The 27,632-nt window shown below is 48.8% G+C and overlaps 1 protein-coding gene across 2 annotated transcripts in view; it reads right to left on the reverse strand.

Annotated features, from left to right (window-relative positions):
• The window catches only part of LOC145357395 (unconventional myosin-Ic-like), a 145,970-nt gene that overhangs the window by 61,099 nt on the left and 57,239 nt on the right, over nt 1–27,632 (reverse strand). Inside the window, exon 1 of one of the 2 annotated variants that reach the window (XM_080210717.1) lies at nt 22,477–22,715. The exons of the other annotated variant lie outside the window; for it this stretch is intronic. Coding sequence (XP_080066843.1) covers nt 22,477–22,503 — 27 coding nt within the window. The 5' untranslated portion in view covers nt 22,504–22,715. Of the gene's footprint in view, nt 1–22,476; nt 22,716–27,632 lie in introns of those variants that run through there. 2 annotated transcript variants of the gene reach the window in all.

Below are 27,632 nucleotides of genomic sequence, written 5' to 3' on the forward strand. Positions count from 1 at the left end.
TGTCCCCCAGCCCCGGATTTCCAGTACACGCTGGAAATGATTAAAATAATCACTTCCCTGCAACTTAAATGTGATTAATGGGCCTGGGATTTCCGTCTCCGGGTCAGTGACCCCCCCCCTCTCCCCCCAGGAGGATTTCACTCCAGCGGGGTTCAGACCAGCTCCCCACCTTTTGGGTCTGGACTGCGGGGGGGCGGGGGGTGGGAGGTTGCTGGAGAGATCGGGGCGGGCTGGGCTGGGCTTGGTTCGGGGGGGGGGGCAACAATCCGTGGGAGGGTGGAGGGCCGCCGTCACGGGGCTGGCCAGTGATCGAGCCGTTAGTGTGGGGGCGGGGGACACACAGCGATCTCGGTGCGGACAGATCTCGGGGTGCCTGGGGCAGTGACCCTGGCGGGGGGGGGGGCGGGGGGGGGGGGGGGGGCAGCAATGCACAGAAACCATGGGCAGAAACCTGGTATCTTTCTCTTGGCCGGTTTTCTCTCTCCGCACAAAGTGGGCATTTTTCACACACAAACCAAAAGCTGAGCCTCTGCCCTCGGTCAACAGCCGGGTGGGATCTCCGGCCGTCTCTCAGTGTGTGGCAGCGATCAGACGGCTGTCTGAATGGGGAGAGTGATCCCCGGGGATCAGTGCTGCCTCCCTCTACACAATACTAATCTCAACCTGGGTCCACACGGCATGGGTTAGAAATTAGTTTGTGAAACAAAATGTTTCCATCATAAATAATGAAGAGAGACAGAGACACACAGGGGGGCAGAGAGAGAGACACACAGGGGGGCAGAGAGACACACACAGGGGGGCAGAGAGAGAGACACACACAGGGGGGCAGAGAGACACACACAGGGGGGCAGAGACACACACACAGGGGGGCAGAGAGAGAGACACACACAGGGGGGCAGAGAGACACACACAGGGGGGCAGAGAGAGACACACACAGGGGGGCAGAGAGAGACACACACAGGGGGGCAGAGAGAGAGACACACACAGGGGGGCAGAGAGACACACACAGGGGGGCAGAGAGACAAACACAGGGGGGCAGAGAGACACACACAGGGGGCAGAGAGAGAGACACACACAGGGGGGCAGAGAGAGACACACACAGGGGGGCAGAGAGAGACACACACAGGGGGGCAGAGAGAGACACACACAGGGGGGCAGAGAGAGACACACACAGGGGGGCAGAAAGAGAGACACACACAGGGGGGCAGAGAGAGACACACACAGGGGGGCAGAGAGAGAGACACACACAGGGGGGCAGAGAGAGAGACACACACAGGGGGGCAGAGAGACACACACAGGGGGGCAGAGAGAGAGACACACACAGGGGGGCAGAGAGACACACACAGGGGGGCAGAGAGAGACACACACAGGGGGGCAGAGAGAGACACACACAGGGGGGCAGAGAGAGACACACACAGGGGGCAGAGAGAGGGACACACACAGGGGGGCAGAGAGAGAGACACACACAGGGGGGCAGAGAGACACACACAGGGGGGCAGAGAGAGACACACACAGGGGGGCAGAGAGAGACACACACAGGGGGGCAGAGAGAGACACACACAGGGGGCAGAGAGAGAGACACACACAGGGGGGCAGAGAGAGAGACACACACAGGGGGGCAGAGAGAGACACACACAGGGGGGCAGAAAGAGAGACACACACAGGGGGGCAGAGAGAGACACACACAGGGGGGCAGAGAGAGAGACACACACAGGGGGGCAGAGAGAGAGACACACACAGGGGGGCAGAGAGAGAGACACACACAGGGGGGCAGAGAGACACACACAGGGGGGCAGAGAGACACACACAGGGGGGCAGAGAGAGAGACACAGGGGGCAGAGAGACACACACAGGGGGGCAGAGAGAGACACACACAGGGGGGCAGAGAGAGACACACACAGGGGGGCAGAGAGAGAGACACACACAGGGGGGCAGAGAGAGAGACACACACAGGGGGGCAGAGAGAGAGACACACACAGGGGGGCAGAGAGACACACACAGGGGGGCAGAGAGACAAACACAGGGGGGCAGAGAGACACACACAGGGGGGCAGAGAGACACACACAGGGGGGCAGAGAGACAAACACAGGGGGGCAGAGAGACACACACAGGGGGCAGAGAGAGAGACACAGGGGGCAGAGAGAGAGACACAGGGGGGCAGAGAGAGAGACACACACAGGGGGGCAGAGAGACACACACAGGGGGGCAGAGAGAGAGACACACACAGGGGGGCAGAGAGACACACACAGGGGGGCAGAGACACACACAGGGGGCAGAGAGACACACACAGGGGGGCAGAGAGAGACACACACAGGGGGGCAGAGAGAGACACACAGGGGGGCCAAAGGGAGAGGGGGACAGAGAGAGAAAGAGAGAGGGGCAGAGAGAAAGAGAGGGGGGAGAAGCGGGGTTGGGGAAGAGAGAGACGGGATGAGAGACACAGAGAGAGCTGGGGGGACAGAGAGAGACAGAGAGGCACAGGGAGAGAGACAGGGAGAGACAGAGAGAGAGAAAAAGAGAGACACACAAAGGGACAGAGAGGGGGATATTGTATTCTGTGAGTTGTGTGGAAGGTGATGCCCTGATAGAGCAGCGCAGGCAGGTTCAATGGTAACTTGAATAAAGAGGGAAGATTTCTAAGACAGTTACAAATGGGTCTAACGGAACAGTTCTTTCAAAGGGCTAGTACAGGCCTAATAGGCCAAATGGCCTCTTTCACTTCTATGACCATTCTATATTAAAGGATTATTTTTCAAGTCAACCAAACTGATGAGAAGATCCAGATTTCATAAACTCAGTTCAACAGAAAACACTGTGATGGACAGCAAAAGGAATGCAATCTTCACCAATCAGGACTGGTTGGCTGGGAGAGAGCAGTCTCTGTGACTACCTCTCCTACCGAGTGACTGAATAAAGCTAATACCCCCCACAACACAAGGTTCCTCAAATACATAATGACCATTTCTCCATTGTATAGCTCCAGAGTACATTAAGAATGTGTGTGTGAGACAGTGTTTGTGTACATGTGCGAGTGAGAGAGCGTGCGTGTGCGTGTGAGAGTACACGTGAGAGAGACTGCGTGTGGGTACGTACGTGCGTGTTTGTGAGCGAGAGTGTGGGTGCACGAGCACGCGGGACCGAGCGTTTGTGTGTGCGAGAGCAGGCATTTGTACATGTGGGTATTTGCGTGGGAGTTTGTGTGTATGTGTGAGTGTGAGAAAGTGTGTGTGTGTGTGAGAGTCATAGCGGTTTACAGCACAGAAACAGGCCCTTCGGCCCAACTTGTCCATGCTGCCCTTTTCTTTAAACTTTGAAGCTATTCCCAATTGCCCACATTTGGCCCATACCCCTCCATACCAATCTTACCCATACAACTATCTAAATGCTTTTTAAAAGATAAAATTGTACCCACCTCTACTACTGCCTCTGGCAGCTTGTTCCAAACACTCACCACCCTCTGTGTGGAAAAAATCACCCCTCTGGACACTTTTGTATCTCTCCCCTCTCACCTTAAACCTCTGCCCTCTAGTTTTAGACTCCCCTACCTTTGGGAAAATATATTGACTATCTAGCTGATCTGTGCCCCTCATTATTTTATAGACCTCTATAAGATCACCCCTCAGCCTCCTACGCTCCAGAGAAAAAAGTCCCAGTCTATCCAGCCTCACCTTATAACTCAATCCTTCAAGTCCTGGTAGCATCCTAGTAAATCTTTTCTGCACTCTTTCTAGTTTAATAATATCCTTTCTATAATAGGGTGACCAGAATTGCACACAGTATTCCAAGTGTGGCCTTACCAATGTCTTGTACAACTTCAACAAGACGTCCCAACTCCTGTATTCAATGTTCTGACCAATAAAACCAAGCATGCCGAATGCCTTCTTCACCACTCTGTCCACCTGAGACTCCACTTTCAAGGAGCTATGAAACCGTACCCCTATAACTCTTCATTCTGTGACTCTCCCCAGTGCCCTACCATTAACTGAGTAAGTCCTGCCCTGGTTCAATCTATAAAATGCATTACCTCGCATTTATCTAAATTAAACTCCATCTGCCATTCGTCAGCCCACTGGCCCAATTGATCAAGATCCCGTTGCAATTGGAGATAACTTTCTTCACTGTCCACTATGCCACCAACCTTGGTATCATCTGCAGACTTACTAACCATACCTCCTAAATTATCCAAATCATCAATATAAATGACAAATAACAGTGGACCCAGCACTGATCCCTGAGGCACACCGCTGGTCACAGACCTCCAGTTTGAAAAACAACTCTCTACAACCACCCTCTGGCTTCTGTCAAGAAGCCAATTTTGTATCCGTTTTGGATCCTGTGAGATTTAACTTTATACAACACCTACCATGCGGTACCTTGTCAAAGGCCTTGCTAAAGTCCATGTAGACAACATCAACTGCACTGCCCTCATCTACCTTCTTGGTTACCTCTTCAAAAAACTCAATTAAATTTGTGAGACACAATTTTTCACTCACAAAGCCATGCTGACTGTCCCTAATCAGTCCTTGTGTCTCTAAATGTCTGTAGATTCTGTCTCTCAAAATACCTTCCAACAATTTACCCACCACAGATGTGAGGCTCACTGGCCTGTAGTTCCCAGGCTTTTCCCTGCAGCCCTTTTTAAACAAAGGCACATTTGCCACTTTCCAATCTTCAGGCACCTCACCCATGATTATCGATGATTCAAATATCTCTGCTGGGGGTTTCCTCCCACAATAACCTGGAAAATACTTCATCCCGATAGATTTATCTAGCTTGATGCACTTTAAGACTTAGCACCTCCTTCTCTGTTATATGGACACTCTTCAAGGCATCACTATTTATTTCCCCAAGTTCCCTAACATCCATGCTTTTCTTAACGATAAATACTGATGAGAAATATTCATGTAGGATCTCACCCATCTCTTGTAGATCTGCACATCAATGACCTTGTTGACCCTTAAGGGGCCCTGCTCTCTCCCTCTTTCGACCTTTATGTACTGTAGAATCTCTTTGGATTCTCTTTTGCCTTATCTGCCAAAAATAGAGTTTGTGTGTGTGTGCGTGCATGCGTGCGTGAGAGAGAGAGCGAGTTTCTGTACGTGTGTAAGTGAGAGGGTTTGAGAGTGTGTGTGCGAGAGAGAGAGACAGAGAATGAGTTTCTGTACGTGTGCAAGTGAGAGGGTTTGTGTGTGTATGTGTGTGTGCGCGTGTGTGAGAGACAGCAAGTTTCTGTATGTGTGTAAGTGAGAGAGTTTGTGTGCGCATGTGTGTGTATGTGTGAGTGAGAGAGCGAGAGAGAGTTTCTGTACGTGTGTAAGTGAGAGAGTTTGTGTGTGTGTGTGTGCGCGCATGTGAGAGAGAGAGAGACAGACAGATTGCTGTGAGAGTGAGTTTGTGTGTGATTATAACAGATGCTAGGCAGAGGGTCACTTAGATCAGCTTTTAGTAACAAGTGGCCAGGGAAGAGTTGATTTTCACCCACACCCAGAGCACAGATGCAGGTAAACAGAATCTTCCACTGAAATAGACAAATACCGCAAATTATAATATGGATATTTGATACATTTCATGAACTTCAGAATGGATCGAGACAAAAATAAGTTCTACTGAGCATGTTTATTTAATATCATTATTTAATAATAATTATTAAGTAACAATAAAATTATTATTACGGTGCAGAGGGACCTGGGGGTCCTTGTGCACAAGTCGCAAAAACCCAGTCTGCAGATGCAGCAGGTGATCAAGGCGGCGAATGGGATGCTGGCCTTTATAGCGAGGGGGATAGAATATAAAAGCAGGGAGGTCTTGCTGCAACTGTACAGGGCACTGGTGAGGCCACAGCTGGAGTACTGTGTGCAGTTTTGGTCGCCGCACTTGTGCAAGGATATTTTGGCCTTGGAGGGAGTGCAGAGGAGGTTCACTAGGCTGACACCGGAGTTGAGGGGGTTGAGCTATGAGGAGAGGCTGAATAGACTGGGTCTGTACTCGTTGGAGTTTAGAAGGATGAGGGGGGATCTTATAGAGACGTATAAGATAATGAAGAGGATGGATAGGGTAGAGGTAGAGAGATTCTTCCCGCTCAGAAAGGACAGTAGGACTAGAGGGCACAGCCTCAAGATAAGGCGGGGGTGCAGTTTAGAACGGAGTTGAGGAGGAACTTCTTCACTCAAAGGGTGGTGAATCTCTGGAATTCTCTGCCCGTTGAAGTGGTGGAGGCTACCTCGCTAAATACACTTAAGTCACGGGTAGATAGGTTTTTGATAGACAAGGGAATTAAGGGTTATGGGGAGAAAGCGGGAAAGTGGAACTGATCCACTTCAGATCAGCCATGATCTTATTGAATGGCGGGGCAGGCTCGAAAGGCTAGATGGCCTACTCCTGCTCCTATTTCTTATGTTCTAATGTAATCAACAAAAGATACTGCATTTAAAGCAGTATATTTTAAAAGGGAGCATCGAGAGGGAAGGCAGTGGAGGGCAAGAGGGAAAGGGTGGAAGGTGGGGGGGTGGGGGGGCAGAGAGGGAGAGAGAAAAAAGGGGAGATTTAAGCAGGAGGGAACAGGGAGAGGGAGGAGGAGAGGGAGAGATGGAAGGAACAGGGAGCGTTGAGATGGAGGGGGAAGGGGAGAGACATGGAAGGATGTAGGGGACAGAAAGATTGGGGATGGGGCATGGGAAAAATGGTGGGAAAAGAAAAAGATGAAAAGAGACAGAAGGGAAGTAAAGGTGAAAGTGGGTAGAGGGAGGGAGCAAATAGAAAGGCAGGATTGAAGAAGTATGTGGAATTCTGCTTCCAAACTCGGAAGAGTGGCTGAGGTTAAGGGTCGGAAACAATTGCAGCCGAAATATAATCCAAAGACATCTAAATTACTGAGAACACACAGAAAGGGACAATAGGTGTCTCAGGGCACTCACAATCCACACATACAAAGCAGCAATCACAAAGCACATAGATACTCAACTCCATTCTCAAAACAGAGACCAAACTGACATTTCTATAGCGCCTTTGACAGCCCAGGGCATCCCAAAATATAAAACAATCAATGAAACATTAAGTGAAATATTGGCACTGTTGAAATGTAGAAAATCGAGGGATAAATACTGGCCTGGGGTTATGAGAGGAATTTGATTGCTGCTTTTCCAATAGTGCTGTGGAATCTTCCACATCTACCTGGGACTTAACACCACATCATCCAGCAGCCCTCAAAAGTTCCCAATGGAAATGAGTTGTACAAAGTCTCAATCCAGAAAGTGGGAATCACCAACACAATAAAATTATCTCCAACTTAGCCTGGGAAATCCTATCTGTGTGAAAAATGGACATTACAGCAGTGCAGCAGGACTGTTTGATGGGGACAGTGCAGAGGGAGCTTTACTCTGTATCTAACCCCGTGCAGGACCTGCCCTGGGAGTGTTTGATGGGGGGACAGTGTAGAGGGAGCTTTACTCAGTATCTAACCCTGTGCTGTACCTGTTCTGGGAGTGTTTGATGGGGGGACAGTGTAGAGGGAGCTTTACTCTGTATCTAACCCTGTGCTGTACCTGTTCTGGGAGTGTTTGATGGGGGGACAGTGTAGAGGGAGCTTTACTCTGTATCTAACCCCGTGCTGTACCTGTCCTGGGAGTGTTTGATGGGGGACAGTGTAGAGGGAGCTTTACTCTGTATCTAACCCCGTGCTGTACCTGTCCTGGGAGTGTTTGATGGGGGGACAGAGTAGAGGGAGCTTTACTCTGTATCTAACCCCGTGCTGTACCTGTCCTGGGAGTGTTTGATGGGGGACAGTGTAGAGGGAGCTTTACTCTGTATCTAACCCCGTGCTGTACCTGTCCTGGGAGTGTTTGATGGAGATGGAATTTATTCTAACTGGAAACAGACACACTGGATTTAACTGCGAAAGCAGCAGTATCAGTACAACATCTGTCAGCCAGGCAGATGGACAAGGAAGAAACGAAACAGAGACTGGATAGGGAAAAAAACTCCTGTTATCCACAATTGCTGATTAAGGAATAAATTCAATGTGCACGCATGCGTGCGTGAGTCACAGAGTCAAAAGTATTGGTACTCTGATCAAGAAGTTCTCATTTTAAAACAGCTCAATATCACAAAACAAGGGTTTAATGACAGCACAATGCCACACAGGCGTGAAAGGAGGACTTGGAGCAGGAGGAGGCAGGATATTGCCTTCTTCAAACCTGAACCAGGACCCTGGAAAGTGGAAGGAGAAAAGCCCTACCTTAACCACAGATTTGAATCCAGTGTTATACAGCGACAGACCCGTCCCCCTGTACCCCAGTGTTATACAGCGACAGACCCGTCCCCCTGTACCCCAGTGTTATACAGAGACAGACCCGTCCCCACCAGTACTGTACCCCAGTGTTATACAGCGACAGACCCGTCCCCACCAGTACTGTACCCCAGTGTTATACAGCGACAGACCCATCCCCACCAGTACTGTACCCCAGTGTTATACAGAGACAGACCCGTCCCCACCAGTACTGTACCCCAGTGTTATACAGCGACAGACCCGTCCCCACCAGTACTGTACCCCAGTGTTATACAGAGACAGACCCATCCCCACCAGTACTGTACCCCAGTGTTATACAGCGACAGACCCGTCCCCACCAGTACTGTACCCCAGTGTTATACAGCGACAGACCCGTCCCCACCAGTACTGTACCCCAGTGTTATACAGAGACAGACCCATCCCCACCAGTGCTGTACCCCAGTGTTATACAGAGACAGACCCATCCCCACCAGTACTGTACCCCAGTGTTATACAGCGACAGACCCGTCCCCACCAGTACTGTACCCCAGTGTTATACAGAGACAGACCCATCCCCACCAGTGCTGTACCCCAGTGTTATACAGCGACAGACCCGTCCCCACCAGTACTGTACCCCAGTGTTATACAGCAACAGACCCGTCCCCACCAGTACTGTACCCCAGTGTTATACAGCGACAGACCCGTCCCCACCAGTACTGTACCCCAGTGTTATACAGCGACAGACCCGTCCCCCTGTACCCCAGTGTTATACAGAGACAGACCCGTCCCCACCAGTACTGTACCCCAGTGTTATACAGCGACAGACCCGTCCCCACCAGTACTGTACCCCAGTGTTATACAGAGACAGACCCGTCCCCACCATTACTGTACCCCAGTGTTATACAGCGACAGACCCGTCCCCACCAGTACTGTACCCCAGTGTTATACAGAGACAGACCCGTCCCCACCAGTACTGTACCCCAGTGTTATACAGAGACAGACCCGTCCCCACCAGTACTGTACCCCAGTGTTATACAGTGACAGACCCGTCCCCACCAGTACTGTACCCCAGTGTTATACAGAGACAGACCCGTCCCCACCAGTACTGTACCCCAGTGTTATACAGCGACAGACCCGTCCCCACCAGTACTGTACCCCAGTGTTATACAGCGACAGACCCGTCCCCACCAGTACTGTACCCCAGTGTTATACAGAGACAGACCCATCCCCACCAGTACTGTACCCCAGTGTTATACAGCGACAGACCCGTCCCCACCAGTACTGTACCCCAGTGTTATACAGCGACAGACCCGTCCCCACCAGTACTGTACCCCAGTGTTATACAGCGACAGACCCGTCCCCACCAGTACTGTACCCCAGTGTTATACAGAGACAGACCCGTCCCCACCAGTACTGTACCCCAGTGTTATACAGCGACAGACCCATGCCCACCAGTACTGTACCCCAGTGTTATACAGAGACAGACCCGTCCCCACCAGTACTGTACCCCAGTGTTATACAGAGACAGACCCGTCCCCACCAGTACTGTACCCCAGTGTTATACAGTGACAGACCCGTCCCCACCAGTACTGTACCCCAGTGTTATACAGTGACAGACCCGTCCCCACCAGTACTGTACCCCAGTGTTATACAGAGACAGACCCGTCCCCACCAGTACTGTACCCCAGTGTTATACAGAGACAGACCCATCCCCACCAGTACTGTACCCCAGTGTTATACAGCGACAGACCCGTCCCCACCAGTACTGTACCCCAGTGTTATACAGAGACAGACCCATCCCCACCAGTACTGTACCCCAGTGTTATACAGCGACAGACCCATGCCCACCAGTACTGTACCCCAGTGTTACACAGTGACAGACCCGTCCATGCTAGTACTGTACCCCAGTGTTATACAGCGACAGACCCGTCCATGCCAGTACTGTACCCCAGTGTTATACAGTGACAGACCCGTCCCCACCAGTACTGTACCCCAGTGTTATACAGTGACAGACCCGTCCCCACCAGTACTGTACCCCAGTGTTATACAGTGACAGACCCGTCCCCACCAGTACTGTACCCCAGTGTTATACAGAGACAGACTCGTCCCCACCAGTACTGTACCCCAGTGTTATACAGTGACAGACCCATCCCCACCAGTACTGTACCCCAGTGTTATACAGCGACAGACCCGTCCCCACCAGTACTGTACCCCAGTGTTATACAGAGACAGACCCATCCCCACCAGTACTGTACCCCAGTGTTATACAGCGACAGACCCGTCCCCACCAGTACTGTACCCCAGTGTTATACAGAGACAGACCCATCCCCACCAGTACTGTACCCCAGTGTTATACAGCGACAGACCCATGCCCACCAGTACTGTACCGTGTTACACAGTGACAGACCCGTCCATGCTAGTACTGTACCCCAGTGTTATACAGCGACAGACCCGTCCATGCCAGTACTGTACCCCAGTGTTATACAGCGACAGACCCGTCCATGCCAGTACTGTACCCCAGTGTTACACAGTGACAGACCGTCCATGCCAGTACTGTACCCCAGTGTTATACAGCGACAGACCTGTCCATGCCAGTACTGTACCCCAGTGTTATACAGCGACAGACCCGTCCATGCCAGTACTGTACCCCAGTGTTACACAGTGACAGACCGTCCATGCCAGTACTGTACCCCAGTGTTATACAGCGACAGACCCGTCCATGCCAGTACTGTACCCCAGTGTTATACAGCGACAGACCCATCCATGCCAGTACTGTACCCCAGTGTTATACAGCGACAGACCCGTCCATGCCAGTACTGTACCCCAGTGTTACACAGTGACAGACCCGTCCATGCCAGTACTGTACCCCAGTGTTATACAGCGACAGACCCGTCCATGCCTGTACTGTACCTCAGTGTTACACAGTGACAGACCGTCCATGCCAGTACTGTACCTAAGAATTGAACTGTTGGAGATGCCGTTTTTCAGAGGAGACAATGAGCCCGTGGCCCTGTCTCCTCTTTTGGGTGGAGTTAGAAGCTCTGGCAGTAATATTTCAAAGAAGAACAGCAGCATTTTCTCCATTGTCCTGAACAACAATTAAGCAACATCACTGAAGACTGGTATTTATCACTCTGTAGTTTGTTCCCGTGCAGTGAGAAAGGGCCTTGGATCAAAGCTACACTTCCATTGGAAGGGGCCTTGCAGACAGTGTATTGGGTGGCGGGACTGAGGAACCAACACAATGATATAGAAGTCAATCTGAGCAAAGAATATTGTGCATTATTCCAGGGTAGCACAGATGATGCATACTCCCTGATTATCCACAGGCAGCAGGGCAGAGAGAGGGGGCGGGAGAAAAGAGGGTGAAAGAAAGGAGGACAGAGAGGTTGGAAAGAGACAGAGGGCAGGAGGCAGGAGGAGGGCTAAGTGAGAATGAATGATTTTGCAAAGAGAACAGGAATAGGAAAATAAGTGTTAGATCGTGTACATTCCAGGAGGCTGAGAAAGTGAGGGAGGGGGGAGTGAAAAAGGGAGGGGGGGAGTGAAAAAGGGAGGGGGGAGAGTGAAAAAGGGAGGGGGGAGAGTGAAAAAGGGAGGGGGGAGAGTGAAAAAGGGAGGGTGGGTGAAAAAGGGAGGGGGGGGAGTGAAAAAGGGAGGGGGGAGTGAAAAAGGGAGGGGGGAGTGAAAAAGGGAGGGGGGAGTGAAAAAGGGAGGGGGGGTGAAAAAGGGAGGGGGGAGTGAAAAAGGGAGGGGGGAGTGAAAAAGGGAGGGGGGGTGCGAAAAAGGGAGGGGGGGTGCGAAAAAGGGAGGGGGGGTGAAAAAGGGAGGGGGGGTGAAAAAGGGAGGGGGGGTGAAAAAGGGAGGGGGGGTGAAAAAGGGAGGGGGGGTGAAAAAGGGAGGGGGGGAGCGAAAAAGGGAGGGGGGGTGAAAAAGGGAGGGGGGGAGCGAAAAAGGGAGGGGGGGTGAAAAAGGGAGGGGGGGTGAAAAAGGGGGGGGGGGGGGAGCGAAAAAGGGAGGGAGAGATAAAAAAGGGAGGGGGAGCAAAAGTGAAAAGTATAAAGTTTTTCAAAAAGGAATTAGCCCAGGTCCCAGCGATTGGCTGAGGGTAAGATGGAAATAATTGTATCAGCAGGGAGAAATTTCAGTGGATACATTTTTGGCAGTGATTTCTGAAGCTTGGATAGGTGTTTAATTCAGAAACCCAGTCCCTCTACATCTACACACATTTTGCTCACACCACATGGTAATTTGCCCCCCCCGCCAACTCCTCCTATTCTTCTTGCCTTCAGGGACATAGCACCAGATTTTATTTGGTCTATGGATACCCTTTCTGTGTGTGCGTGTGTGTGTGTGTCTGTGTGTGTGTGTGTCTGTGTGTGTGTGTGTCTGTGTGTGTCTGTGTGTGTGTGTGTCTGTCTGTGTGTGTCTGTGTGTGTGTGTGTGTGTGTGTGTCTGTGTGTGTGTGTGTGTGTGTGTGTGTCTGTGTGTGTGTGTCTGTGTGTGTGTGTCTGTGTGTGTGTGTGTGTGGGGGGGTCTCTGTGTGTGTGTGTGTGTGTGTGTGTGTGTCTGTGTGTGTGTGTGTCTGTGCCTGTGTGTGTGTGTGTGTGTCTGTCTGTGTGTGTGTCTGTCTGTGTGTGTGTCTGTGTGTGTGTGTGGGTCTCTGTGTGTGTGTGTCTGTGTGTGTGTGTGTGTCTGTGTGTGTGTGTGTGTGGGGGTCTCTGTGTGTGTGTGTGTGTGTATAATATGTAAAAATATCTACCAGAAAAGAGCAAGCTTGCAGGCACTGTGATACCAGGGATGCAGCACACTAGCCATTACGTTTGGAAAATGATATTAATAAAGTATGAAGTGAAATGGTTTGGTTGCAATACTAAGGAGGCCAAATACTCCTTAGAAAATAAAGAATTTGGAAGAAGGCAGAGGAGCCAAGGGATACAGATATTATCATGATGCACACTCACAGACTCGATCAGGAACACAAAGGACATTTATTGATGAGGAAAAACTAGGAGCTGGCAGCCCCGGGGTCTCACGGCAAGCACCCCCCCCAACCCTCCCGGGGGGGTCTCACGATGCCCTTCCCTCCTGGGGGGGGGGGGTCTCGCAGCGCCCTCCCCTCCCGGGGGGGTCTCTCACGGTGCCCTCCCCTCCTGGGGGGGGGGGGTCTCTTACGGTGCCCTCCCCTCCTGGGGGGGGGGTCTCACGGTGCCCTCCTCTCCCTGGGTCTTCATTTATTTATTTAATAGTTCTCTGTTTTTCCTGCGCTTTTGAAGCCTTTGCACAAATCCTGACTGATTTTTTGTTTTGAAAACTATTAGAGCATCCTTTTTTTACTGGTAAAAATCCCTCCCACTGATCTCTCTGCAGCCTTTTCTTCCCTTTGCTGCCCGAGAATGTGTTTTTTTCTACTGTTGATGGGCCTATTTGTTTTGTTAATTTTGTTGCAGGCTCCAGCCTGTCCATTTGGGACCACTGCTTTTTAAAACTCTACCTTTTTCCTTTCAGACAGGTTGGAGAGTTCTCTTCTCCCCATACCTTCACTGTCTTTACTTACCCCCGTGATTCTGGGGAAGGGTACATACCTCCCTGGGGAACTTCTGTTCCACTCAAAACACTGCGCTCTGCTCTTTTTGTTCTATTTTAAAAGGGATTTTGTAGCAACTTGTCTTTTTTTAAATTCCACTTTTCCTTAAACTCAAAATCATAACTCCTGCCTCTGAAGATTAGTCTCTCTTGATTTTTTTTCTTTACATTTCTAAACCTCCAATCGCGTTGGCCAGTTCGGGTCTGTTCCAGGGCTATCCCTCAGGATCTGTGCAATACCTAAACATCTTAAGTGGGTCTGTTCGCTCCGAGGCAGACATTCGGGTGAGTATTTCTTTTCTTCAGACTTTGATGGAAAAAGATACTCTGGCCAGAGGCAATGTCACCAATAATCCACCCCATCCTTACTGCTAATGTAATGATGCACGCTCACAGACTTCATCAGCAACACCAAGGGTTTTTAATAATGAGGAAAAACTGAACACAGGCTAACAGCCACCCCCCCCCCCCCCCCCCCCCCGCAGCTGCCCACCCATCCCAGCAGTCCCTCCATGTCTCCTCAGATGGCTTGAGCCCAAAGCGGGGGGATGACCCACTCTCGGTCCCCACCAGCCCCTCAGACCAGGTGACCCTCGTCTGTTGAGTTGCCCTCAAAGGGACAATCACCACAGACACACAAATCACTAAAAGGCCAGTTCATATGGACATAAAAATTAATCAAAACATTGGGATAGGTATTTTTTTTTGATCAGTAAAGGAATCAAGGGTTATGAGGATAACAGAGGGAAAGTGGAGTTGAAGGCTATCATATCAGTCACGATCTCAGTGAACCGCACAGCAGATATGACGGGCTGAGTGGCCGGCTGCTGAATCACACGGTAGAGATACATTTAGGGGGAAGGTGGACAAAGATCTGATGGAGAAAGAAATAGAGGGATATGGGGTTAGGGTTTGAAAAAATAGGAGGTGAGGAGATTAATGTGATGCATAAACACACAAATCACAAAAGATTCTCCACATCTCCTTAACCGAGTAACTCCTTTTAAACACTGGCCCCTGGTTCTAGATTCCCCCATGAGAGGAAACAGCCTCTCCACATCCACCCTGTCAATCCCCCTCAGCATTTTAAAGATTTTGATCAAATTGCCTCTTAGTTTTCTAAACACTGGTGGATACAAACCTCATTGTTTGAATTTTTCCTCATAAGACAACCCGTTTATTGCTGGGATTTACGAGAGATAATTGTTTCCAATGCATTTACATCTTTCCTTAAATATGGAGACCACAACTATACACAGCGAGGTGTGCTCTCACTGGTACCCTGTAGAACTGAAGCATAACCTTCCTATTTTCTTTGTCTTTAGCTCTGACAAAAGGTCTTCCAGACGCGAAACATTGGCTCTATTCTCTCTGCACAGATGCTGTCAGAACTGCTGAGATTTTTCAGCATTTTCTGCTTCAGATTCCAGCATCTGCAGTATTTTGCTTTTATCTCCCCTTTTTTGTATTCCATTCCCCTTGCAGTAAGTGATAACATTATATTAGCTTTGCTAAGAACTTGCTGTACCTGCATACTAACATTTTGTGATTGATGCATTCAGACACCCAGATCCCTCTGCACTTCAGGGCTCTGAAATCTTTCACCATTTAGATGGAATCGTAGAATCCCTAAACGATAGGAAGGCGGCCATTTGGCTCATCAAATCTGTACCAACAACAACTCCATCCGAATCCTATACCCGTAACCCCATGTATCTACCCTACTAATCCCCCTGACACTAAGGAGTATTTTAGCATGGCCAATCCACCTAACCTGCACAACACTCAACTATGGGAACAAACCAGAGCATCTGGAGGAAACCTACGCAAACACGGGGAGAGAATGTGCAAATTCCACACAGATTGTGACCCGAAGCCGGAACTGAACCCAGGTTCTTCCTGTCAAAATGAGCAGTTTCATATCTGCTCACATTATACTCTTCGTGTCATCGGCAAATTCAGTCCCTTCAACTAAGTCATTTATATTAATTTAAGGTCATCATTGAACCATGTGGCACACCACTCATAACATCTCGACATCCAGAAAAGACCCATTTATGCTACTGTTTCCTGTTAGCTCACTAAACTTCAATACATGTCAAAGTGTTATCCTGCCCACCATCAACTTCTATTTTCTGCAATAACTTTTGATGTGTCATCTTATCAAATATTTTCTGGAACTTTAAGTACAATCCATCTACCCATTTCCCTTTATTCACAGCACGTGACTCCTTCAAAGAGCTCCAATAAATTAGTGAAATGTAATTTCACTTTCACAAAACCATGTTGACTCTGCCTGATTGCACTGAATTTATCTAAGTGCCCTGCCATAACAGCTTTCATAATAACTTCCACAGTTTTCCCTCTGACAGATGTTAGGCTAAATAGTTTCCTGCTTTTTGACTCTCCTTTTTGAATAAAGGAGTTGTATTTGCTATCTTCCCAGAGCAATGGGATAGACCAGGAGGGCTGAATGGCCTGTTTCTGTGCTATAAATATTTTGTAATACCACATAGGTTACACCAGACTGGAACCAGTCATTTTTAGTTTCTTTGCTTCCAGGAACGGAGCTGATCACAAAACTCCACAAACCACAAACTGTTCGCCTCAGAATCTTCCTCCAGGGCTCATTTCATTGCATGTGGATACACCCAGTTACACTCAGACAGAGCTCAGAATGAGTGCTGCAGACACAGAGAAGATCCTTCTACAGACACACTCAGAAAACTGTCTGACTACTTCCCTCAGCAGGCACTGAGGACCCAGGCCACCGTGCTGGCACAGATGGCAGTCCTACCATCACGGCCTGTCGAACATTTATCCGTCAACCAACACAATTCAAACAGATGGCCTAGTCATTATCTCATTGCTGTTTGTTGGAGCTTGCTGTGTATGAATCAAGTGCCGCATTTCCTACCCTACAGCTAATGAAGAAAAGCACTTTGAGACGTCCTGAGGTGGTGAAAGGCACTATAGAAATGCAAGTCTTTCTACTGAACCCTTGCCTTTTGGTGCCATGTGCAATAACAACGAAACACTCTGAAACTGGCAGTACCAAATCTGGAATTCAGAGTGAATTTACCCACTGTGTACTGTACATACACAAGAGCTGACACTAACAAATACAGACAGACCACACAGTATCAGGCTACAGTGACTCGCTCCCTTTCATTCACTGCGTACTATTTGTGGATTTTAAATGTAAACTTTCTGCAAACTCCTACTGTGGCCCCACCCAGTCTCTGAACAAAGTCACAACAATTCAGTTCCAATCCATTTATAGATCTTTCCTTAATATGGTGCATTTAAATTCCATTGGATCTGTGACAATTCAGGAATATTCTGGTTTACAGAAACAGCATTGTAAAAAGTATACTTTAACATCTGTGATTCAGGAAAACAAAAGTGAAGGAATGCTGATCACAGTGAGAGAGCCAGCAACTAACGGCTATTACATCAGCCAGGGTTACCAACGCAGAAAATACAGCAACGTCCAAAAAACAGCCCAGACCCTCGCTCCCTCACTGGGAGGGCGCAGTCTGGGCCCTCGCTCCCTCACTGGGAGGGCGCAGTCTGGGCCCTCGCTCCCTCACTGGGAGGGTGCAGTCTGGGCCCTCGCTCCCTCACTGGGAGGGCGCAGTCTGGGCCCTCGCTCCCTCACTGGGAGGGCGCAGTCTGGGCCCTCGCTCCCTCACTGGGACAGCGCAGTCTGGGCCCTCGCTCCCTCACTGGGACAGCGCAGTCTGGGCCCTCGCTCCCTCACTGGGAGGGTGCAGTCTGGGCCCTCGCTCCCTCACTGGGAGGGTGCAGTCTGGGCCCTCGCTCCCTCACTGGGAGGGTGCAGTCTGGGCCCTCGCTCCCTCACTGGGACGGTGCAGTCTGGGCCCTCGCTCCCTCACTGGGAGGGTGCAGTCTGGGCCCTCACTCCCTCACTGGGAGGGTGCAGTCTGGGCCCTCACTCCCTCACTGGGAGGGTGCAGTCTGGGCCCTCGCTCCCTCACTGGGAGGGTGCAGTCTGGGCCCTCGCTCCCTCACTGGGAGGGTGCAGTCTGGGCCCTCGCTCCCTCACTGGGAGGGTGCAGTCTGGGCCCTCGCTCCCTCACTGGGAGGGCGCAGTCTGGGCCCTCGCTCCCTCACTGGGACGGTGCAGTCTGGGCCCTCGCTCCCTCACTGGGAGGGTGCAGTCTGGGCCCTCGCTCCCTCACTGGGAGGGCGCAGTCTGGGCCCTCGCTCCCTCACTGGGACGGTGCAGTCTGGGCCCTCGCTCCCTCACTGGGAGGGCGCAGTCTGGGCCCTCGCTCCCTCACTGGGAGGGCGCAGTCTGGGCCCTCGCTCCCTCGCTCCCTCACTGGGACGGCGCCTCTCTCTCTGCTGGACAGATATCCCAAAGACCATTTTTCACAAATGGATCCACAAAAAGAAAAATGCATCATCAGATATGGAGACAGAGAGGGAGAAACACACCCACAGTGAGATAAACACATAAACAGAGACAGAGAGGTGGAGACACAGACACAGACAGAGAGGGCATGTCAGGCACTTCTGGACAGGGACAGACACAAAAGTAAACTTTGAGATTGAGAAACTGACTGATTGGCATAAAATAGTTGTCTGTTTCTCAATCACAGCTTTACAAATACACATGATACCATCAATAATTCAATTATTTTGGCATCTGAATCATGTGGACTGACTCAGATTGATTTATTGGAGCAATTCAGCATGGACAAAAGGAGCAGGAAAATAGGATGGTTGTTCCTGATCCATGAATGACCACTATTGACACAAGCACGATGGGTCAAATGGCCTCCTCCTATTCTGCCACATCAATGATTTTACCACACAAACCCTTACAATTTATGTTAAACAACAATCCTTTCCAACTCAGAATGAAAAGTCTCAGAACTGCGCAAATTACTGAAGAGACATTATTAGTGGAAAACATTTTCCAATAGTTGAAAATTGTCAGCAGTGCAAAGCGCTTCAGGAAATGCTTAGCATCAGTTCCAGCATTGTTACAGGCCAGGCAGGATTTAGGGTGTCGACTGGAAATGGAGGTGATAAGACTGAACTGGCAACAAGACTCACAGCACCAGCTATTAAAGTAACGGCTCTTTAACCAGAGAGATTTCATGATTGGATTGATCTTTTTATCTTACACTCAGGGAGCAAGAACACAATTTAATTATTCAGGATGTGGGTGCGGCTGGCTAGGCCAGCATTTATTGCCCATCCCTAATTGCCCTTGAAAAGGTAGTAGTGAGCTGCCTTCTTGAAATGCTGCAGTCCCTGAGGTGTAGGTGCAGCCATAGTGCTGTTAGGGAGGGATTGTGTTCCAAGCATCTCAGCCTCTGGCATTGAACTTGCCAATTTATCTACAGGAAGAAGACCCACATGATGGAGATCATTTAGAACGGAGTTGAGGAAGAACTTCTTCACTCAAAGGGTGGTGAATCTCTGGAATTCTCTGCCCGTTGAAGTGGTGGAGGCTGCCTCGCTAAATATTTTTAAGACGCGGGTTGATGGGTTTTTGATAAGAGAGGGGATTAAGGGTTATGGGGAGAGGGCGGGAATGTGGAACTGAGCAGCGACAGATCAGCCATGATCTTATTGAATGGCGGGGCAGGCTCGAAGGGCTAGTTGGCCTACTCCTGCTCCTATTTCTTATGTTCTCATTTCTACTCACTCTCTCCATTCCAACGTTAGTGCTCCTCTAAACCGAATCCACTAACTGCAAACAACTATCCTCCTGCCTCATCTTCTTACTCCCAGCAGCTCTTATTTGCCCCCACCCCGAGTGCAGGTAGGTTGACCTGAAACACCCTCCCAGTACATATTGTGAAGGTTGTTTTGTTATCTGTGTTACTGAGACACGCCTTCAATTTATTTCATTATTTTTGAATGATTTGAATGTAAATTCCTTGACTATCAGGGTTGGATTTCAGCTCTTTTCTCTGGATCATCAGTCCAGTAACAATACCAATCCATGAACAAATACTGTTGACCACCCATGCTAAACTGCTGGACTATGTCTAATCAGTGTTAAGGAATCTTTAGCATTCAATGATAGACAGAGTATTTAAAATGCTTCATTAATGATGTCTTCACACTGACACCAGGACGTTCACTCAGAGTGACCGATACGGACTGGACCAAATCAACACTGTGACTCTGACAGCAATAAAAACTTCCAAGCATGTGGTCCACCACTGGATACAAAGGAACACCATCATGTTCCTGACGTGGATTTAGATCAGCCATTCCTTTATCATCACTACATCAGCTTTTGGAACTGGGTGCATCTTTACTGAGAAAGACTATTGTGGTTCAATGAGAAGGCCAACATTGGTTTCTCAAATGGCAGTGAAGGGCAGGCAATAAATGCTGGTCTTACCACTGACACTCACATTCAGGGAGTGAGCTTTTTAAAAAGATGCCTCTATAGGCTGGCCTTTCAGGCAGGTTGCTGCTCACAATCTAATTGTTCCCGATGGAAAGCTGGTTTGAAGTAGCAGCTTTGACAAGGTACCGCATGGTAGGTTGTTGCATAAAGTTAAATCTCACGGGATCCAGGGTGAGGTATCTAAATGGATATAAAATTGGCTTCTTGACAAATGTGGAGATGCCGGCATTGCAGAGGGTGGTTGTAGAGGATTGTGTTTCGAACTGGAGGCCTGTGACCAGTGGTGTGCCTCAGGGATCAGTGCTGGACCCACTGTTATTTGTCATTTAAATTAATGATTTGGATGAGAATATAGGAGACATGGTTAGTAAGTTTGCAGATGACACCAAGATTGGTGGCACAGTGGACAGTGAAGAAAGTTATCTCAGATTGCAACGGGATCTTGATCAATTGGGTCAGTGGGCTGACAAATGGCAGATGGAGTTTAATTTAGATAAATGTGAGGTGATGCATTTTGGTAGATTGAACCAGGGCAGGACTTACTCAGTTAATGGCAGGGCACTGGCGAGAGTTACAGAACAAAGAGATCTCGGGGTACATGTTCATAGCTCCTTGAAAGTGGAGTCACAGGTGGACAGAGTGGTGAAGAAAGCATTCGGCATGCTTGGTTTCATCAGTCAGAACATTGAATACAGGAGTTGGGACGTCTTGTTGAAGTTGTACAAGACATTGGTAAGGCCACACTTGGAATACTGTGTACAGTTCTGGTCACCCTATTATAGAAAGGATATTATTAAAATAGAAAGAGCGCAGAAAAGATTTACTAGGATGCTACTGGGACTTGATGGATTGAGTTATAAGGAGAGGCTGGATAGACTGCGACTTTTGTCTCTGGAGTGTAGGAGGCTGAGGGGTGATCTTATAGAGGTCTATAAAATAATGAAGCCATAGACAAGATAGATAGTCAGCATCTTTTCCCAAAGGTAGGGGAGTCTAAAACGAGACGGCACAGGTTTAAGGTGAGAGGGGAGAGATACAAAAGTGTCCAGAGGAGCAATTTTTTTTACACAGAGGGTGGTATCTGGAACAAACTGCCAGAGGCAGTAGTAGAGGTGGGTACAATTATATCTTCTAAAAAGCCTTTAGACAGTTACATGGGTACAATGGGTATAGAAGGATATGGGCCAAATGCAGGCAATTGAGATTAGCTTAGGGATTTAAAAAAGGGGGACATGGGCAAGTTGGGCCAAAGGGTCTGTTTCCATGCTGTAAATCTCAATGACTTGGATTCTATCCTTTCAGAAGTGGAGTCACTAGCTGCCAAAACTTGCCTTGGTCAGAACTGCATTTCTGTAGAACGGCAAAAGGAGGAACTTGATGCATTGCCCCTTAAGCCGTGAAATTTAATTGAAAACTTTTGATCCTAGTTTCCTTGTGTGTCATTTCTTGTTCCAGATTTCTGGCTTGTTCTACAAATGTAACCGACAGTTGGAAACACTCCAGCACAGATCTGCAATGCTCACTAGCCCCATTTCTTAGTCAACAGATAGCCAAATCTCAGACAAATCAGCATTCAAAATTGTCAAGCTCCAGACTGAGAACGACAGTGACTGCAGTAACTCCAATCATTCAAGACCGGGGAAGTAACAAGTCCCCTCACTCAGGAAACTAATGAAGTCTCAACACAAGCAGAGGGGACAGTATTTTCGTTCATTGTCCCTGGGTTAGAATGTGAATCTACATCAACCCATTTACCCAGTGGACAGGAACGTCCCAACAAACCGAGATCAGAGACTCGCCCACCCCACACCACCCCCCCCCCCCCAGTCCAACACAGACCACCCCCCCCAGACCGGACCACCCACCCCACACCACCCCCCCCCCCCAGTCCAACACAGACCACCCCCCCCAGACCGGACCACCCACCCCACACCACCCCCCGCAGTCCAACACAGACCACCCTCCCCAGACCAGACCACCCACCCCACACCACCCCCCGCAGTCCAACACAGACCACCCCCCCCAGACCGGACCACCCACCCCAGACCACCCCCCCCCCAGTCCAACACAGACCCCCCCCCCCCCAGGCCAGGCCGCAGTGTAATGGGGAACAGCCCTCAGTCGAAGTGAAGATTACAGGGCTGGGGGGGTGTTGGGGGGGGTGTTGGGGGTGGGGGTGCTGGGGGGGGGGGTGAAGAAAGGGCCGGTCCCGGTTGAATCTTACCACAGCCCGGCCGCTGCGGAACTTCATCCCGGCTCCTGGTCTAAATGCTGCCGTTAAATCCGGTGGGTGAACATCCCGGAGCGGGACTCTGACTGCCTCTCATTCCCTGTGTGTGACTCTCTCTCCTTCACATCCCACACCCTCTGATCCTCTCCCAAAAACACATCCAAAAAATAACACAGCAACACACCAACCAACCAGAGCAGGGTAAACAGGATAGAGAGACACAGAGAGAGAGAGAGAGAGACACAGAGAGAGACACAGAGAGAGAGAGAGAGAGACACAGAGAGAGACACACAGAGAGACAGAGAGAGAGACACAGAGAGAGACACAGAGAGAGAGAGAGAGACACACACAGAGACAGAGAGAGAGACACAGAGAGAGAGAGAGAGAGACAGAGAGAGAGAGAGACACACAGAGAGAGAGAGAGAGTCAGAGAGAGACAGACAGAGAGAGAGAGAGAGAGACAGACACAGAGAGAGAGACACAGAAAGAGAGAGAGAGTCAGAGAGAGAGACACAGAGAGAGAGACAGACAGACAGACAGAGAGAGAGAGACACAGAAAGAGAGAGAGAGACAGAGAGAGAGACACAGGGAGACAGAGAGAGACACACACAGGGAGACAGAGAGAGAGAGACACAGGGAGACAGAGAGAGAGAGACACAAAGAGAGAGAGACAGAACCAGAGAGAGAGACAGAGAGAGAGAGACACACACAGAGACAGAGAGACAGAAAGAACCAGAGAGAGAGAGAAAGAAAGAACCAGAGAGAGAGAGAGAAAGAACCAAAGAGAGAGACAGAGAAAAAGAGAAAGAACCAGAGAGAGAGAAAGAAAGAACCGGAGAGAGAGAAAGAAAGAATCAGAGAGAGAGAAAGAGAGAAAGAACCAGAGTGACAGAGAAAGAGAGAAACCAGAGAGAGAGAAAAAGAGAAAGAACCAGAGAGAGAGAGAAAGAACCAAAGAGAGAGAGAGAGAAAAAGAGAAAGAACCAGAGAGAGAGAGAGAGAAAGAAAGAACCAGAGAGAGAGAGAGAAAGAAAGAACCAGAGAGAGAGAAAGAAAGAATCAGAGAGAGAGCCAGAGAGAGAGAGAAAGAACCAGAGAGACAGAAGAGAGAAAGAAAATACCAGAGAGAGAGAGAGAGAGAGAAAGAGACAGAGAAAGAAAGAACCAGTGAGAGACATAACTAGAGAGGGAGAAAGAGAGAGAACGAGAGAGAGAGAGAGAGAAGAACCAGAGAGAGAAAGAAAGAAGAACCAGAGAGAGAGAGAGAAAGAACCAGAGAGAGAGAAAAAAAAAGAGAAAGAACCAGAAAGAACCAGAGAGAGAAAGAAAGAACCAGAGGGAGAGAGAAAGAAAGAACCAGAGGGAGAGAGAAAGAAAGAACCAGAGGGAGAGAGAAAGAAAGAACCAGAGGGAGAGAGAGAAAGAACCAGAGGGAGAGAGAAAGAAAGAACCAGAGGGAGAGAGAAAGAAAGAACCAGAGGGAGAGAAAGAGAGAGAGGCAGTTCTGCCATCCCAGGAATCAGCCTGGTAACCCTTTGCTGTGCTCCCTCTATAGCAAAGATATCCTTCCTCAGATAAGGACACCAAAACTGCTCACAATACTCCAGGTGTTGCCTCACCAACACCCTGTACAATTGCAGCAAATCACCCCCATTCCCTATACTCAAATCCTCTCACTATGAAGGCCAACATACCAGTTGCCTTCTTCACTGCCTGACTTACCAGGGTCATCCTTACTTTCAGTGACTGATGCATGAAGACACCAAGGTCTCTGAGTATCCACTTCATCCGTTCAAGTAATAATCTGTCTTCCTATTATTGCTCCCAAAGTGGATAACCTCGTATTTATCCACGTTACACTGCATCTGCCATGCAGATACCCACACACTCAGCCTGTCCAAATCACACTGAAACATCTCTGCATCCTCTTCACAGCTCACCCTCCCACCCAACTTTGTATCATATGCAAATTTGGAGATAATACATTCAGTTCCCTCTTCCAAATCATTAATATATAATTTGACAGTTGAGGTCCAAGCACAGATCCCTGCAATACCCCACCAGTCACTGCCTGCCAGTGGGAAAAATAACTGTTTATGCCAACTCTTTGTTTCCCATCCGCTAACCAGCTTTCTATCTATCTCAAGACACTACCCACAGTCCCATCTGCTTTAACTTTGCAGAGTATTCTGCTATGTGAGATCTTGAAAACTTTCTGAAAGGCTAAATAAACCACATCCGCTGGTTACCCTTGGTCAACTTGTTACATCCTCAAAGAATTCCAATAGATTGATCAAGCACAATTTCCCCTGTGTAAACCTGTATCGACTTTGTTTGATTATACCACTGTTCTCCAAATGCTAAGATATGAAATCTTGATAAGATATTGATAATGGACTCTAGTAAACTTCCCCAGTACCGACGTTAGGCTCACTGGTCTATAGTTCTGTGTTTTCTCTCTACTTCCTTTTGAATAGCGGGCTTACAATAGCTACCCTCCAACCTGTAGGAACCAGTCCAGAGTCCAAAACATTTTGGAAAATTACCGCTAATCGATCTACTATTTCTAAGGCCACTTCCTTACATATTCTGGGCTGGGATGCCAATCAAACAGGTTGCCTTGCCCTGGATGGTACTGAGCTTCTTGAGTGTTGTTGGAGCTGTACTCATCCAGGTAAGTAGGCAGTATTCCATTACACGTATGACTTGTGCCTTGTAGATGATGGAGGCAAAGATCTATATGGAGCAAATATACTGTCCACTATTAGATACTAGGAAGTGATGTTATACATTTTGTAGGTTTCACTGGGTCTCCTGACTGCAGGCCCTGGTAAGTCTGACAAGTTCATCATTGCTATTGTCATTTTCTATGCAAAATTAAGCTGTCAGAAGACAGTGGGATCACCAAGCGATACTCATCCTCCGGCTTTGAGGCTGTTTTCTTTCTTTGGCAGAAAGCCAGTTCCCCAGCAAGCCATTGGAAAGCAGGTCTACTCAATGTTGATAACACCTGGGTGGAACTGAGCTACATGGGATATAATAGTGGCACAGTGGTTAACACTGCTGCCTCACAGCGCCAGGGACCCAGATTTGATTCCCGGCCTGTGCGGAGTCTGCACATTCTCCCCGTGTCTCCGTGGGTTTCCTCTGGATATTCTCCCACAATCTAAAAGGCATACTAGTTAGGTGCATTGGGTATGCTAAATTTTCCCTCAACGTACCCAAGTGTGGCGACTAGGGGATTTTCACAGCAACTTCATTGCAGTGTTAATGTAAGCCTACTTCTGACTAACGAATAAACTTTATGAGCAAGGTTGGGCCAATACTCGGTGCGATTGTTGGGATTTAGTTTAGCCCTTACTGGAGTGCACAAATTAGACATTGGGCAAGATTTGCTCTTGTTTGTCTGTGATGCCACCTGGGATCACAGTCCAGGGTCACAGAAGTAAAACAAACAATTTGGGGAAAATCGTGTAGGATACCACTGAAACGATAGCCCAGTGTCAGGGCCTTCAGAAGCAGACAGGAGAGCAACAGGTGAGGGCTGAAAGAGATAGATGACCACATATCGCGATTATTCAATCACAGTTCTGACTTGAGCCTTGTTGATGATGGAGATGCTTTTAGGCATCAGTAGGTGACTCACTTGTCACAGAATACCCAGCCACTGCCCTGCTCATGTAGCCACAATGCTCACATATCTTCAGTTCAGCTTCCACTCAATGGGTGACCCCCAAGGTGCATTGTCAGGAACTCTGTAACATACATTCCACTGAGGCTGGGGGAGAAGGTCATTTTGTCGCCAGATCCTCAGTGTTAACCAAGTCCTGCTCTAGGCTGGGTTGAGTTGCTTCTTTTTTGCAGTAGTTGTGAACAGAGATGAAAAGTAGAATTGTCAAATCCCAGTCCCACTTCTGAACTCAGGGCAAAGGGAAGATCATTAATAAGGCAGTGAAGGATAGTTTGCCTGAGGATCTTTCCCAAGTAATTGAGATATCTGGCTTGTTCTCCAACAATCTCAACCATCCTCTCTTGCAACAGGTAGACTTCAGGCAGAGAATGTTTTCCTTTTGATCCCCATTGACCCCAGCTTTTGCTTGGTCTATTACTTGGTCAAATGATGCCTTCATATGGACAGCAATTACTCACCTCTGACTTAAATGCCTTCATGCATAGATAGCTCAAGTCTCAGGGTGGCATGGCAGCACAGTGGTTAGCACTGTTGCCTCACAGCACCAGGGACCTGGATTCGATTCCTGGCTCGGGTCACTGTCTGTGTGGAGTCTGCACGTTCTCCCCGTGTCTGTGTGTTTTCCCTCCTGTTTCCTCCCACAATCCAAAGGTAGGGGAGTCTAAAACTAGAGGGCATAGGTTTAAGGTGAGAGGGGAGAGATATAGAAGTGTCCAGAGGGGCAATTTTTTCACACAGGTGTTTGGAACAAGCTGCCAGAGGTAGTAGTAGTAGTACAATTTTGTCTTTTAAAATGCATTGAAATAGTTACATGGGCACGACGGGTTTAGAGCGATATAGACCACACACGGGCAACTGGCATTAGCTTAGGGGTTTTAAAAAAAGGGTGGCACAGACAAGTTAGGCTGAAGGGCTGTAAACCTCCGTAACTCGCGTGTGCTGGTTAGGTGCACTGGCCATGTTAAATTCTCCCTCAGCGTACCCAAACAGGTGCCCAAGTGTAGCGACTAGGGGATTTTCACAGTAACTTCATTACAGTATTAATGTAAACCTACTTGTGACTAATAAATAAACTTTACTCAAAGCTTAGATGAGGACTAAAGCTGAACATTGATGAGCAGATTATATGGTGTGGAAAATCTGCCTGCCTTGGGAAGAGAGAACGCACCAGGTTACGTTTATCCTGGTTTTTGTGCCCGAGATTACCGGGATAATCCTTCAGAATGTTGTGTAGATGCCGGTGTCATATCTACAATTGACAATGATCTATTTACAGCTTATAGAATTTTCTAATAGATGTGTTTGCCTAGGTAACAGGAATGGCATTTCAATTTAATCTGTTGGTTAATTAACCTATTACAAAGTACTGTCAACTGTCCTAAAAGGACCAGATCTTTTGTTCTTTCCTCGTCTTATCCCTCAATCCCAGAGACTTATCCGATTATCTGAATTATCCATT

Source organism: Carcharhinus amblyrhynchos, chromosome 23 (assembly GCF_965287045.1).
Source record: "Carcharhinus amblyrhynchos chromosome 23, sCarAmb.v2.hapA, whole genome shotgun sequence".
Taxonomy (NCBI): Eukaryota; Metazoa; Chordata; class Chondrichthyes; order Carcharhiniformes; family Carcharhinidae; genus Carcharhinus; species Carcharhinus amblyrhynchos.